The sequence below is a fragment of the Trifolium pratense genome, linkage group LG2 (assembly GCF_020283565.1).
Source record: "Trifolium pratense cultivar HEN17-A07 linkage group LG2, ARS_RC_1.1, whole genome shotgun sequence".
Lineage (NCBI taxonomy): Eukaryota > Viridiplantae > Streptophyta > Magnoliopsida > Fabales > Fabaceae > Trifolium > Trifolium pratense.
Window position 1 is genome coordinate 35,198,623 of NC_060060.1, and position 16,363 is coordinate 35,214,985.

The following is a 16,363-nucleotide window of genomic DNA, read 5'->3' on the forward strand; positions in this document are numbered from 1 at the left end:
TAAAATGTCACTCTTCTACTCATATTAAACTTGATACTTTTTGTTTTCAAACTTTTTCCTTTTATTACTTTTATAATACAATCCTACTATAATAGTAAGATTGTGATAGATCTTAAAGGTTATGGTAAGAATTTAGGTAAAGGATTAGGTATGAATACTGATGAATATTAGAATATAGCTTCTAGCAGTGCAATTATTCAACAGAAAATTACAAATTGTTCACACAAAGAGTAACCGATACAATTAACAAATCCTATTGGAGTTAAAGAGACTAGTCTCTCTTAATCTAAACCAAATATAACTTAATAATGGATAATGAATCAACACATTGAGTTCATGAGTTCAAGGGGTTATCGAGCTCCTCTTAGGGCGAATCGTTCGAGAGAACTTGAGTTTGATTCATATGGGAAGATTTTACTTACCTCACCATTGAACTATAGATTATCAGAGCCCTTCTCCACTGAGAATCAGAGGGTTAACACTTGACACTAAATAACTTAATAATTGAATGATCTCTTTCATCCTTGTTCTCTATCTGTATACAATTATACAACAAAACTACTTGGTAGGGCTGTCAACCACACAACCAATATGACATCTTTATCATGACTCCTGGCCTTCAAATTCAACAAGCCCATAGAGATATTTGCACACACTTAGTTGGAATTGGTAGAGGTTGTAGGAGACTGGGAGGTTGAAAGAAAAAGGTAAAAATAGGATTTGTTTTTGAAGAATTCTTGAAACTATTTTCTTTGCAACTCTTTTATATTGACAGTGGATCGGAAAATTGATCTCTCACACATATTAGATGTCATTGTTGGACTAACTGGATAAACAATTTTACTATGTTTTATGTTTAATTTGTACCTCTCTAATTGTGTGTTTTGCTTTACACATCAAAGCTAGCTAAATTTTGATCTTGGTTGAATAATGTTGCTTGAACTGTTTAATTATCGGTTACCTTGTTATTTAATCCACATTTTATTCTTGTTGGTTTGTTGCGTCACACCTATTCATTTCAAAATGTGAAATTATAGTATTAGACTACTTGACAATATTTTAGATACATAAATTTTTTATGAATTTAAAAAATAGAATTTTTCTTATATAAAGCACATGAGGGAGTATTATATAAGTACACCGTTGAAATAAATTTACAAAACACTTTAATTTTAATATACTAATATTTCAACTACTTCATCTGTCCATAATTATAAACAACCTTTCGAACATAAAATTTGTCCCTAAATATCTCCTTTTCAATTTCCTAGACACATTTATTATTACTTTTCCAAACATAACCCTACTTTGCATTGAAATACGAAAAGTCAACTACAAATATATTTTTTCACAAAGGACAATTTAGTAATTGTAATACCCAAAAAGTACACATTTATTATACTATCAACTTTTCTTAATATGCGTAAAAAACTTCAATAAGAGCTTATATTAAGAGACGGAGGGCTAACTTATCAGTTACTCCCTCCGTCCCAAAAAGAATGACCCATTTTGAATATATGCACTATTCATATATATTGTTTTGACCATATTTTTCTACTAATAAATAAAAATAAATATTAACATATAAGATGTTGTTAGATTCGTCTCGATGAGTATTTTCAAAATATCAATTTTTTATAATTTTTACTATTATACAATTAAAGATATTAGTCGCCAAAGTTATGCATTGGCATGCATGTTTCGGTCAACTGGGTCATTCTTTTTGGGACGGAGGGAGTATCAACTAACTTTTCAACTATCACCTAACTTTTAATTTTACCAAACATGGTCTTAATTATAGAAAAGAAAGCTATACTAATTTAGTAAAGGTGATGAAATTTAGGATAAAGATGTTGAAATATGTACGTTGATCAGTTTCAAGCTTTTTTTTATGACCATTGAATATGGGAATTATATATAAAAGAAAAGAAAAGAAAAGAAAAGAAATTGAATATGAGAAAGTGAACCTAGACGCTTTGGCAGTTGGGTTCAACGAAAAATGTCGTAATATAGACCACATTCATGCAACAATTAACATAATTGGTACAAGACAAAATGTGTAGTACTCCACAAACAAGTGAGATTTTATGTATAAATACGACATCGTTTCCCTTCATATCATTCTAATTACTCCATCTCCTTCTCATTTTCTTTCTTTCTTTATTATTCATTTTCATGCAATTGAAAACAATGTTGGAATGGAAATGGGAAGGAATATTCCGGTGAGGTTCGAGAGGTTAGCCGCGGCGTTTGAGAGTAACGAGGTGGCGCGTGTGAGGCTCTGTGAAAGCAGTGGAAGTGAACACTCACCAGAAAACTCAACTGATTTATCAGATCTTGTGAAATCTTTCATGGAGAAGAATTCTGTTAGAGGAGAAGAAGATGCAGTTGTTCATGATAAGGAGGATTGGGACTTTGAGTGGAATGATTATTCCGAGAAAAAAGAGATACTGCAACAGATTTTTGTTGCTGCAGATGATGAAGTGAAACAAAAGATTAAAAGAGAAGCTGAGCTTGCAATTCAACTTGTTGCTGGAGACAAGACTTTGCCTGAATTCAAACGCCTCGTCATGGCACGCTTGCGGGAGAGAGGTTTTGATGCCGGTAATTATTAGTATTTATAAGCTGTATTTTCATAAACTATCTTGAAAAATCATAATAATATATAAAAGTTTATTTATTTACACAAGCTTTTTCGCATAAGCTCAAAAGTAAGTCAATTCAGACGGGCTCATAGTTTGAATTTTCATTTAGAACCGCTGTAAAATGACAATTAGCGTCACTTTAATTAAAATGACAAATATTTGTAGAATTTGTTTTGATGTTTGTTGAACTTTTTGTGAACAGGGCTTTGCAAAACTAGGTGGGAAAGAAAAGGAAGATTTCCAGCGGGTGACTATGAGTACATCGATGTGAATTATGAAGGAAATCGATACATTGTTGAAACATCCCTAATGACCGAATTCGAAATAGCCCGTCCTACAAATCAATATAGTTCTTTACTTGATGTTTTCCCTTTAGTATTTGTTGGTAAAGTGGAAGAGATAAAAAAGGTTGTGAGGCTTATGTGTTCTGCTATTAAGGACTCAATGAAAACCATGGATATGCATATACCTCCATGGAGAAGAAATAGCTATATGCAAGCTAAGTGGTTCAGTCTTTACAAGAGAACAACTAATGAGGTTGCAGCTAGAAAGTTCAATATTGGATTTGAAGCAAGGCCTTTGAAACCATACAATAATTGCAGGGATGATTTTGGCAGCAAAGTTGCTTTCAAAGTTGGTCATTTGACTACTGCATTTAATTTAGATGGCATTGGGATGAATTTATAATTATAGCCATATTGAACAAGTAGTATGTACATAAAAGTTATTTTTTCCTTCGGATCATTAAGTCTAACCCCTTGGCATAAGGCATAGAGGTGCTTCAGCACAGTTTTCCTAGTGCTTTGTTATTGTTATGGGCTAATTTTGCCTTTTGAGGAATGATTTTGGAATCATATTATTTATTCAAGATAATAATAAGTGAAAATTTCTGTAAAATATATACAGTATGAATGCAAATGGTATGTTTCATTTGGAACAAATACAAATCAGATTGTAGAATATAATGAACCACAGTTTCTATTGTGCTAAATTTTTTTTTTTTGCATCTTATAAACACAGTTGTTTGTCTGCAGCTGCAGCTCTCGATTCACATTAAAACTCATTGACTTGTGTTGAATTTTTTTTTTTGGGTAGAGAACTTGTGTTGAATTTTATTCTTTGAAATAGTAGTTTGGTAAGACAATTTTGAGCTTATTTGCTTATAGTAGCTTATAAGCTCATATGACCCTCTTTGGTATATTAGATAATAATTATATTATTATTATTATTATATAGGGTAGTTTAGTCTTTTCTAATTTCTAGTTTATATACTCTATTGTACTATTGTTTCATTAAGCTTTGCTCATATGATTGAAACCCTAACCTAAAGGGTGTTCTCTTCTCCTTTGTTATTCTTCTTCTTTATTTCTATATGTTCACCGTTGTTTAACATGGTATCAAAGAGCTTGGTTGATTGTCTCATAAAGTGATGTGTTAAAAAAAAAAAAAATAGAGCATGATAGTATGAGAATCCCAAATCACTGATTACTGTGAAGAATTTGTTTTGTAGTTTCAATTGGATTTTTTTTTCTGTGAAGACTTGGTAATTCCACTCAATTTGGTGAAGAATTTATTTTCTTGTTTCAATTCAATTTGTTTGTGAAAACTTGGTAACCCCACTATATCATTTGTCTTGCCTATGAAGTGTTTGTTTAATTGTTTCAATTGGAATTGAAAACTTGGTGGTGCAGCTTCAGATGTTTCTGCCAAGACTTCTCCTGGTTATGTTGGTGGTTATACTGTTAATAAAAGGCAGCCAAATAGGGGAATTACTACATAGGAAGATCGTATCGTTTTGATGACACGAACTTGTAGGCGGAGATAATCCAGTGAAGCCGGTGAATTGTGAATTTTGCACACTACTTTTGTTACTATATTTCGGTTTTAAGACATAAGATGTTTGGTTATCTAGAGCTAACTGAAGTGCCTGTTTTGAGGATTCAGATATAGAGATAGAAGTTACAAGGGAATGTTACGGCTTGAGTTTTTTGAGTTATTACTCCTTTGGCTGATTTAGTTTGAAGGCTGATTTGTTTGAAGGCTTATTGTTGGTTAGCAATTAAGCACTACTTTATTTTGTTCTAAGACCATCGGATTGAAAAATTGTGAATTCTTGTATTTGATATGGCTGCTTCTATTGCTCCTCTCCCTGTTAGTTATGGTATTGGTCCTATATACTCACACGAGACTACTTCACCAGTGTTTGATCTTACTGAGAAGTTCCAAAATTTTCTTGCTGCTCAGCCTCATGCCACATCTGTCTCTTATGTTAAAGGTTTGACTCCCTCTAACTTGTCAGGTATATCTTCTTCTATATGGATATTTGATTCTGGAGCATCACATCATATGTCGTATGATCGTAAGTCCTTTTTGTCTTTAAATCCTACATCATCTATGTCGGTTATGACTGCTGATGGCACTCCTATGTCGTTAGCAGGAATAGGGTCAGTGTCCACATCTAATTTGTCTCTTTCTGATGTTTATTATATTCCTAATCTCACCATGAGCCTTGTTTCTATTAGTCAACTATGTAATTCTGGTTACTCGGTTATGTTTTCTTCCACTCATTGTTATGTGCAGGATCCACAATCTGGGAGGTTGATTGGGACAGGTCATAGACAAAGGGGGCTTTATGTTCTGGATGAGTTAAGAGTTCCAGATACTGCAGCATCAACTTCAATTTCCAATGTTGATTTATCATCTTTTCGTTTGAATTTATCATCTTCTAACTTTTATTTGTGGCATTCTCGTCTTGGTCATGTTTCTGCATCTAGATTAAAATACTTAGTCTCTACTGGAGCTTTAGGAAAGTTGCAAATTAGTGATATTTCTGATTGTTGTGGATGCAAACTTGCTAAATTTTCTGCCTTGCCATTTAATAAAAGTGTTTTTGTGTCCAGTGAACCTTTTGACTTGGTTCATTCTGATGTCTGGGGTCCATCACCGGTTCTTACTAAAGGTGGATCTAAATATTATGTCTCTTTTATTGATGATCATACTCGTTATTGTTGGGTTTATCTTATGAAAAATCGTTCAGAGTTTTTTAGCATTTATCATATGTTCCGTGCTATGGTTAAAACCCAACATAATGCTACTATAAAATGTTTCCGTTCTGATCTAGGTGGTGAATATACATCTAATAAATTCTCTGAGTTACTTGCTTATGATGGTACTATTCACCAGACTTCTTGTACCGATACTCCTCAACAAAATGGCATTGCTGAAAGGAAGCATCGTCATATTGTTGAGACTGCTCGTTCTCTTTTGTTGTCTGCTTCTGTTCCACGTGAATTTTGGGGCGAAGCAATTCTCACCGCCGTTCATGCCATTAACAGAATTCCATCATCTGTCACCTCAGGTTTGTCTCCCTTTGAAAAATTGTATGGTTCTTGTCCTGATTATTCTTCTTTGAAGGTCTTTGGTTCTACTTGCTTTGTACTTCGTCCTCAAGTAGAACGTAATAAATTGTCTCCTCGTTCTACAATATGTGTTTTTCTTGGTTATGGAGCTGGTCAAAAGGGTTATCGCTGTTATGATCCTTCAAGTGACAAATTGTATGTTTCTCGTCATGTTGTGTTTCTTGAGCATATTCCATATTACTCTCTTTCCTCGGATTCTCATACTCCTAGCAGGTCTGAACTAACTAATATTGATCCTTTTTGTATTGATAATGATATATTTCATGACTGTAATTTTGAGGACTGTAGCGATGATATTAGTGCTACTCCAGATGCAGATGTCCCTTCTGTCCCAATGGCTACTCAACAACCTCCTATGACTGTTGTCCCTCCTACACCTCCTCCTCCTCCACCACCTCCCCCACCTCCTCGTTACCCTCTTCGTGAACGTAAGTCTACTCGATTGCCTGATTTTGTTTATTCAAATTATTCTGCTACTTTTGCTTCTTTTCTAACCTCTCTTCATAGTTTGTCTGAACCGTCCTCCTATAAAGAAGCTATTCTTGATCCTCTTTGGCAAAAGGCTATGGCAGAGGAACTTGCTGCTTTGCACAAGACAAATACTTGGGACTTAGTACCTCTTCCACCAAGAAAGCGTGCTATTGGGTCTCGTTGGGTATATAAGATTAAAACCAAATCTGATGGGTCGGTTGAGCGTTACAAAGCCCGTCTTGTGGCTAAGGGATTCTCTCAACAATATGGTATGGATTATGAAGAAACATTTGCTCCTGTGGCCAAGATGACTACCATTCGCACTCTTATTGCTGTTGCGTCTGTTCGTCAGTGGCATATATCTCAATTGGACGTTAAAAATGCTTTTTTAAATGGTGATCTTAAAGAAGAAGTTTATATGGTACCTCCATCAGGTGTTTTTCATAATTAGGGGGAAGTTTGTAAGTTGAAGAAAGCTTTATATGGTTTGAAACAAGCTCCGCGAGCTTGGTTTGAAAAGTTCTCAACTGTGATTTCATCTCTTGGATTTCGCTCTAGTGATTATGATTCTGCTTTATTTGTCAGGACAACTTCTCATGGACGTATCATACTATCTTTATATGTTGATGATATGATTATTACAGGTGATGATGTTGATGGAATTGATGAGGTAAAATTACAGTTAGCTGAAAGATTTGAGATGAAGGATTTGGGCCCTCTTCGATATTTTTTGGGGATTGAAGTTGCCTACTCTCGTAAAGGTTATCTTCTATCTCAAAGCAAGTACATTGCCAACATTCTAGAACAAGCTCGCCTCTCTGATAATCGAGCAATAGATAGTCCGCTTGAGCTGAATGTGAAATATGCTCCCTCTGATGGGGTTCCTCTAGCAGACCCCACTTTATATCGTACTTTGGTTGGAAGCTTGGTGTATCTTACTATTACTAGACCTGATATTGCTTATGCAGTGCATGTTGTTAGTCAGTTTGTTGTTTCTCCCACTACAGTACATTGGGCAGCCGTGCTTCGTATTTTGCGTTATCTTCGGGGAACTCAGTTTCAAAGCCTTTTATTCCCCTCGTCTTCTTCCTTGGAGTTATGTGCTTACTCTGATGCTGATTGGACTGGTGATCCTATTGACCGCAAATCTACCACAGGGTTTTGTATTTTTCTTGGAGAGTCTCTCATCTCTTGGAAGAGTAAAAAACAGGACATTGTCTCCCGCTCTTCTACAGAAGCTGAGTATCGAGCTATGACATCCACCACCACTGAAATAGTTTGGTTGCGTTGGCTACTTTCTGATATGGGTATCTCTCTTTCTCAACCAACTCCTATGTATTGTGATAACAAGAGTGCAATTCAAATTGTCCACAACTCGGTCTTCCATGAACGTACCAAACATATTGAGATTGATTGTCACTTCACACGTCACCATCTTCAGCATGGCACCATTACTTTGCCGTTTATTTCTTCTTTCTTGCAGATTGCTGATTTGTTCACGAATACACATTCTATTAAACGTTTTCGTTTCTTGATTGACAAACTCTCGATGCTCTCTGTTAATGCATCGTGATTTTGAGGGGAGATATTAGATAATAATTATATTATTATTATTATTATATAGGGTAGTTTAGTCTTTTCTAATTTCTAGTTTATATACTCTATTGTACTATTGTTTCATTAAGCTTTGCTCATATGATTGAAACCCTAACCTAAAGGGTGTTCTCTTCTCCTTTGTTATTCTTCTTCTTTATTTCTATATGTTCACCGTTGTTTAACATGGTATCAGAGCCGGGTTAAGGACTGCAGTGTGAGCATTTGACCCAGGACCACGCTAGGCGTGAGGGTGGGTGTTGAATATGTTGTTGTGTTGTTGGAGATTGTTTGAAGTCCCACATTGCTTAGGTTCCCGGGATGTGAAGAGTATAAATATGTGAGGACAACCTCACCCTTTGAGCTATCTTTTGGGGATGAGATCCAAACATATTTAACATGGTAAACATTTTTCAAAGAGCTTATAGCTTATTTTCCTAGCTTATAGCTTATTTTTCAAATACTATTTCAAGTAATTTATGATCTTATAGCTTATCATTTTTCTTCCAATTTTACCTCTGTCATCTTACTTGGGAAAAAAAATAGATATTAATTAAATATATCTTTTTTATGTCATTTCATACTTATAAACTAATTCAACTGCTAATTTTATCAAACACTACAAATTCAATCAACTAGCTTATTTACTATTAGATAAAAGCTAGCTTATAAATTATTCACCATAAACTCATCTACTATAAGCCTATGAGTTAGCTTATCGAATATCCGTTATTTTTTATCAATCACAGCCTAATATTAAATTCCTTAGTAGAAGCCTGTTTTTCTAGATTAGGTACTCTTGAATAAAAGTTCACAGTATTCAGCTAAGTTTCTCATTGCATTTCGGATTCACAACTTTAAGACAAAAATACAACACTAGGTGTAACGTTTCTTATTAATGAACCTATGGTTTATTGAAATGACAAAGTTAACTTCAATGTTCTATTTTTGTCCCAAAAAATATGTTCAAATAACATTTCTCTTACTCTTTTGGTTTAAAGTGGTTTTCAAAATTGAATATACTAATAGAACTACTTCCTCATAATCCAAAGTTGGACATAAGAAAATTAAATCATCGTGCATTGTTTCCACAACCACATAACTTATCACAATATTCATATTGTTCAATACAAACAAAAATGTTGAACAAGATAACTGAGTATTACTCTTAGTGTATGTTTGGTTTCAATTCTGGAGCATCCAGAATTGATTCTGGATGTGTAGAATTGATTCTGACTTGTTTGGTTTCTCAAAAGTAGAATTGATTCTGCCTCCAGAATTGATTCTACTTGAAGCTAGAAATCGTAGCTTCTGATTCTAGAATTGATTTTTACACTCAAATTTTTTGTTCAACTCACTTTTTTCATGAATATATCCAAACATAAACCACTTCAGCTTAAAATCAATTTTGGCCAGAATCAATTTTACAGAATCAATTCTGCCAAAATCAATTCTCTCCGCCGCAGAACCAAACACACGCTTAATAGATAGAGCATCCCAGGACAAACAAAAATGACTTTGTGTTTTTAAGTTGCTGAACTAAATTAACAAAAAGAAAAAGGTTTAGCACAATAGAAACAATGTGAATCTTAAACAAGTAAAATCATCACAATTCACAAGTGAACCCTAACTTTTCTGATACACAATTAAACTAAAAAATAGAGAAAACATGAAGATAATCACAATTAAACACACAATTAAATAAAATAAAAAGTAATCACAAACAATTTCTGAAGACTAACAACAGAAACATAAATCAATTAACCTAGAGCTTCAAATTAAACAAAAAGATAACCCTTAAAGAAACCACACAACACAAAAGGAAAGAATGATGGAAGATAAGTGTTGAGTTTGTTTACCACTCTGTTTCCTCTTCTATCTCTGTTCTATCCCTTTGCTGAGTTTGGCATGGCATTGACTGTGTTTCTCTCCTCCCCTATTCATCTTTGCTATGTTTGTGTAGGTATTTTTAATGGAACTTTGAATAGTTATTTTAAAGTGTGGTTGAAGGAGACGATGAATATGGAGGTTAGTTTCATAAAAATGGAGTCCTTTGGCTTTGTACATTTTTACTCTGTTTTTTTGGTCTCTCCCTTCTTTTTTGCTTTTCTCTTCTCTTCTCTTCTCTCCAGCAGCCTCTGAATTTTTCATTCTATTTATACTCCAAAATTAGGTTAAGATCCTTTATGTTGAATGGTCAATGCCTCAAAGTATCCTATGCTACGGTTTAGCTTTTATGTCATTTCCCTTTCCGTGTAAGATATGTTGCTACTTGCTACTTGCTGCTATCTTTCTTTACTAAAGTGTTTCTGTAATTTTCCATTTGGGGTGGTACTAGCTTGGCTTGTGTCTAATGCAGGAGCAGGTCAAATGTTTGACCATAGGACAAATTAGTTTCACAATAGGACAAATTAAAGATTAATAATTGAAATAAAAGCATATTTTGGATTTTAGGTTTTATGAAGAGCTTCAAAAATATGATAAATGTAATATGTAATATATAATTATCACTTATTTTTTTATTTTTTTTATTTGCCTAGACAAAATTAGAATATTACAAGAATCATAAGCTTGGTAGTAGAGATTATGAAAATCTGCTTATAGGAGCTCATAAGCTCTTGTGATATTCTCTCACACAAACACATTAAAGTTGGAATAATTATCTAATCACAAAATTCTCACAATCATAAGATAAAGAATTGTGTCATTCTTTGGCTTATCATGCAAGCCTATTGCTACAAATGCCATGTTCCCTAACTAATGTTTATTTATCAATACTCTCTAGGCATGGTTCCTGAAGACATTGTGAGGACTGTTTTCCTTCTGTTCTATCAATATGTAGTTTTACTTTCAATACTTACTCAGCTGGTTCTATCACAATACTCCCTAAGCATAGAGTTGTTTCCTTAGCAGTATTTTGTTTAGCAGCATTCTCTTTTCTCATAGCAGCCAGCCATTTGGTAACATTCCTTTTGTAAGTGTTTCTTGATACATAGTTTTTGCAGAAATTACACCATTTGCAGCCCTGGCTGACTCAGTACTGAAAACAACAAAAAGGGTAAATCAATCAAATAAAGAACAAAATCCAACTCTTCAAAATGCAAAACAAAAAGAAACCGATGATACAGTTCAGTAAAAGTTTAAAAGGCATCATCAGATCAGATCTATTATTGCTCATTTTTAACTAAATTAATTAATCACGCACAAGTAAAAGCTCTTTCAAGACAAATTATCCATACACATATGGTTTACACATGGGAAAATGGTTTCTAGATAACCATTGATTGAATATATAATGGTGTTTGAAAGTCAACCTCAACTAACTGACTAAGCTTCTTATAGTGATAACTGCATCAACCAATTTGCGTAAAGCTTCATGCTAATGATGCTCAAGAAGTCAAGTGATATTCAAAAAGATAAATCTCATGATACTTGAGTTAAAAACAGGTAAAAAAAATTTGTGAAAAGTAGCTTCACACTGTTAGTTATATCCAAATTACTCTTCTTGCAACATTAATTAAAAAATTTAAAATCCAAAGACTAGAAAAAAGTTAGAGAACATTCAAACCAGTGAAATGTGTCACATCAAGACAAGAGGGAGGAGGGTGATATGGCAACATTTCTGGATTCAAATCAGTAGAATATGAAACAAAACTGAAATCTATTTTCAGAGATTATGATGCGAAATATTAATCTGGATCATAGGTCAAAGAGAAATCTTGCACGGAGATACTGTTGACAATAGTACCGCAATTTTTAAACTCATATAGTAACGGATTAGCTAGCTGTAGCTGCTATTTGGTCTCTAATACTAATATCAATGCACTAGACGTCCACACTGCACATGAAACTGATTATCACACTTAAAAAATGCATCTAGTTATTTCATTTGCGAACTCTCTATTCCCAACTGAACAGCCATTTCTTAACAAAGAGCAATAGAAATACAGACAAAAGATTGCTACATACATTTTCTAATGGAAAAAATATATACTCCTATAATATCATAATTTGCAATTGAATTTATAAGAAAGGGGACTTAATATGCGTGCACTGCTTGCTACATACTCCTATAATATTCATAGCTACCTTAAATTAGATTTAGAATAAAGACAAAGTTGAGAAACTTGAAGGAAACCATGGTAGAATAGAACATACTTGGCAGAAATCCTTTAGAACTTCCAAGCTTCCTCAATCCTTGACTGAATCATGCATTTGCTTTCAAGCAATCGAAAAGCCGGTGAAACACCTTTAACAATGATATCCTTTATGTTCCATATCATAGTTTTCTAAAAGAAGTAACAAAAACTCAAGAAGAGTGTTGGTCACTTCCACGTATTTGGGGAATAGAATACACCATCAACAAAATAGCAGGCTCTATGTTCATGATATTGCCCATCCTGAGAATCATTATGATACTGAAAATGATTTCTCCCATATTCAATGCTTTCTTTTTTCTCACTCATTTCTTCTTTATGGTTTTACAAAGAGCCATGGTTAAAGAATTTCGAAGACTAGGAAATCATAGAATGATAAACATATGTGCTTTGGCCTCATCAAATACACTAAGTCTATAATCTTTCGATATAATAAAATTATAAGATTTTTCAATAATTCATTTTAGAAAATTGTCCTGGCCATCAATAAGGTATAGTTCGGTTTAGCTATTACTAGTACTCACTAGACATGGAGCACTTCATCTACAAAAACACAATTGGTTCTTGAACACACTTACAGCTGGTACTATCACCTCTTCTTGACATTGTTCTTGTAGCATCGGCTAAGCTCACGAGTTATTTAAAACCAGTGATGCAAGTATGGTTTGATATATAAACTTCACAGAAATTACACCATTTGTTGCCCTGGCTGAATCGGTACTGAACACAACAAAAAGAATAAATCAATCAAACAAGGAAGAATAAAATGTAACGCATATATATATATATATATATATATATCATCAAAATACAGAACAAAAAGAAATTGGTGATGCAGTTCGGTAGAAGCTTTAAAAAGCATCGTCAGATCTATTACTGCTCATTTTTAACTAAATTATTACTCGTGCAGAATTAAAAGCTCTTTCAATACAGAATATCCATACAATATTGGGAATATACCAGAGAAAATGATTTCTAAATAACGTTTGATTGAATATAGAGCTTGCATGCCTATCTATATCATTTATCACATTTTACATATCCTGTATATAAAATGGACAATACTTCTAAGTTAAAAAGAATGGTGTTTGAAGGTCAACTTCAACTAAGTCTCTTATACTGACAACTGTGTCAATCAATTTGCCTAAAATTTCATGTTAATGATGCTAAAGAAGTCAAGTGATATTTAAAAAGATAAAAACTCATGCTACTTGAATTAAAAACAGGTAAAAGAAAATTGTAAAAAGTAGCTTTACAATGTTGGTTATATCCAAGTTACTCTTCTTGCACCTAAGAAACTTGGAAAATCCAAAGACTAACAAAATTTAGAGAACATTCAAACCAGCGACTGTACCAGAGTAAGAGAAGAGGGCGGAAGTTAATGTGGCAGCGTTTCAGGATTCAAACCAGTAGAAGATGAAACAAAGTGAAATCTATTTTCAGGAATTATGATGCAGAATAATAATCTCAATCAAAGGTCGAAGACGAAGACAAATCTTGAACAAGAATACTGTTGACAATAGTATCGTAAAATTATAATGAATTATTTAGCTGCTATTTGGTATATAATATCATTGCACTAGACTGCCACACCACACCGCACATGAAACTGATTATCACACGCATCTAGTTATTTCATTTGCAAACTCCCAACTGAACAGTCATTTCTAAACAAAAGAGCAAGGGAAATGCAGTCAAAATAGATTGCTAGATACATTCTCTAATGGAAAAAATGAGATTAATATGTATGCACTGCTTGCCACGTACTCCTATAATATTCTTAGCTACCTTAATGTAGATTTAGATTAAAGACAAAGTAGAGAAACTTGATGGCAACCATGGTGGACTAGAACATACCTGGTAGAGATTCTTTAGAACTTCCAAGCTTTCCAATTCCACATGATAATAATAGCTTACTCAATCTCTCTTTTAGAGAAGGGGACAATGTAGGACAAGAAGTCAAAACATCAAGCGACTGAATCACGCCTTTGCTTTCAAGCAATCGAAAAGCCGATGAAACACCTTTAACAATGATATCCTTATGTTCCATATCATAGTTGTCCAAAAGAAGTAACAAAAACTCAAGAAGAGTGTTGGTCATTTCCACATATTGGGGAATAGAATGCACCATCAACAAAATAGCAGGCTCTATATTCATGATATTGTCCATCCTTTCATCAAAAAAGAGCCAGTCATAAAACAAAGCTAGTTTCGCATTAGCCTCGATATAATTCTTCCTCCTAAAAGTTGTCAAAAGCCAACCAATAACAGCCCATCTAGGAATCACGTCCGACTGAATAATCTCATTTGGGGGATGGTGTGCACAACATATAAACCTAACTATGTCAACTATAACAGTCTCTTTATCAAGCTCACTTAGAAACTTCCTAGCAAACCACATTAAATGCCTCTTTTGATGCCCGAATTTCACATGAGTAAGCAAAAACCGCAATTGAGTCTCCATTTCAGGAGTGATCCTAAGCAAAGCATACCTACTCGAAGTCCTAGTACAATAAATCTGAGAAACACTACTAAACCCTAAAGTATTAAACCTAGTTGGATTCAACATTAGATCTTTCCATATAGACTTAAACTCCGGAACATGAACTAAATCCTGCAACAACCGAATAAAATCCCTCCCAATTTTCAAGCACAAGTGAAACTCTTCCCTCACTATCTTCACACAAAAATTAACCTCCAAATGTTTCAAAGACTCAAACTTTTCACCGTTAAGCCTACAATGATCAGCCAAAACACGAAGAAACACATACAAACCACTGCACAAAACATGGGATGCTTCTTCCAACAAAGAATCCCATTTATCCAACAAAAGGGTCACCAATTTAGTACAAAGCCACAAATTATCATCACTGAAATCACCACCAACGATATGCCTCATAAGGGAAATCAATAGAGCATCATAACCAATCCCCGAGACACGAACCATTTCATTGGTGACCCAAAGCAACTGGTTTTTCACCGAACCAAGGAGCTTCGGGTAGAGGTGGTGGATGATTTTGAGGAGCAAATTGACGAAGGTGGCATAACCGTCAGTTACAACGGCGTGTAAGTGCTTAATGTGGGTTTTGGCGAATTGGGGTTGGGTGAGAATGGCGTGAAGGATTGCATGATTCAGTTGAGTGTATTCATCGGGTTTTGGAATGGTTAAAGAGAAGGGTGGTTTCAAAGAAGGTTCTAGAGACTCAAAGGATTGTTTCAGAGATAGTTCGATTTGGTTTTCGGCTTCATGAGGTGCCGCTAGTGTGAGCTTCGGAACCATGGAGCCAAGGTGAAAAAAAAAAAAAAAAAACTAGAGAGAGAGAGAGAGAGTTATGGGAGAGAAGCGATTATCGTTATAATCGATTCTTGCTTGAATAAAATTTCAAATACCTATGAAATTTTAAAATTCCTCCTTGAAATTTTTGAAATAGATAAATATTTCTTAAAATTATAAAATGTCAGTCAAATTATATTTTTCATCTATTTTGATGAGGAAAAGATGGATGAGATAAAAATTGATAAAGAGTATGATGTTGGTGATTGATGTTTCTTGTCTGAATCTGATGACAAGAATTGATAATGATGATGAGAGTGATTCTGGTGATGATAGTTTTGTTGTTTTAGTTCATTATTCACCTAGTTACAAGGAAGTTGAACGTTCAAATAATGTGTTTTTAAAGACTCAGAATAGACGGAACAAACGAAACATAGGAAATTTGATTGATGTTTTATAATTTCATGGGATATTTACTTATTTTCAAATTTCATGGGACTGTTTGACGAATTTTGAAATTTCGGGGGTATTTGACATTTTACTTATTTTTGGTTCTACACTCTACTGTACTTACCGTCATACATATTGGAAAGTGCTGGTATCTGAACCGTTAGATTAATCCAAGGTTGAGATGTTTTCGTTCTTTATTTCCGTAACGGAACAAAAACCTCAGTCGCATATTCTAATTTTCCGGCCATAAGATCTAACTGTTCATATTCCGTCAGGTCACCGCCGTAAGATTTCTGACAACTCCTTCTCTTTTCAGATCCATATTCTTCGTCTTTAGAATTACTAATAATCCAT

General features: G+C 34.1%; 2 protein-coding genes across 5 annotated transcripts; one reads left to right on the top strand and one right to left on the bottom strand.

Moving 5' to 3' along the window:
* Positions 1 to 2,149: 2,149 nt before the first annotated feature.
* Positions 2,150 to 3,434, top strand: LOC123908680. The gene is made up of 2 exons (XM_045959393.1): positions 2,150 to 2,604; positions 2,848 to 3,434. The coding sequence occupies exons 1-2, from the start codon at positions 2,199 to 2,201 to the stop codon at positions 3,330 to 3,332; spliced, it is 891 nt and encodes a 296-aa protein (XP_045815349.1). The 5' UTR covers positions 2,150 to 2,198; the 3' UTR covers positions 3,333 to 3,434.
* Positions 3,435 to 10,225: 6,791 nt separating this feature from the next.
* On the bottom strand, positions 10,226 to 16,109 carry LOC123908276 (integrator complex subunit 3). Of its 4 annotated transcripts, XR_006809596.1 has the most exons (4): positions 14,143 to 16,109; positions 12,864 to 13,005; positions 12,287 to 12,528; positions 10,626 to 11,168 (listed from the first exon to the last, which is right to left on the bottom strand). XR_006809596.1 is itself a non-coding variant. In XM_045958864.1 (2 exons), exons 1-2 carry the CDS (start codon positions 15,563 to 15,565, stop codon positions 12,974 to 12,976), a joined length of 1,455 nt encoding a protein of 484 aa, XP_045814820.1. In that variant the 5' UTR covers positions 15,566 to 15,653; the 3' UTR covers positions 10,226 to 12,973. The 4 variants fall into 4 exon arrangements, 1 of the variants encoding a protein (XP_045814820.1); XR_006809594.1 differs by having other exon boundaries at positions 10,584 to 11,168; positions 12,287 to 13,005; XR_006809595.1 differs by having other exon boundaries at positions 10,691 to 11,168; positions 12,218 to 13,005; positions 14,143 to 15,642.
* Positions 16,110 to 16,363: the final 254 nt, after the last annotated feature.

What these genes read in the sequence shown, in the direction of transcription:
- LOC123908276 (XM_045958864.1), bottom strand. Translation starts at nt 15,565, where the DNA reads ATGGTTCCGAAGCTCACACTAGCGGCACCTCATGAAGCCGAAAACCAA. An exon ending in TTCTAAAGAATCTCTACCAG is followed by an intron (nt 13,006 to 14,142) that starts GTATGTTCTAGT and finishes TGTTGTGTTCAG; the next exon opens with TACCGATTCAGCCAGGGCAA.
- LOC123908680 (XM_045959393.1), top strand. Translation starts at nt 2,199, where the DNA reads ATGGAAATGGGAAGGAATATTCCGGTGAGGTTCGAGAGGTTAGCCGCG. An exon ending in GGAGAGAGGTTTTGATGCCG is followed by an intron (nt 2,605 to 2,847) that starts GTAATTATTAGT and finishes TTTTGTGAACAG; the next exon opens with GGCTTTGCAAAACTAGGTGG.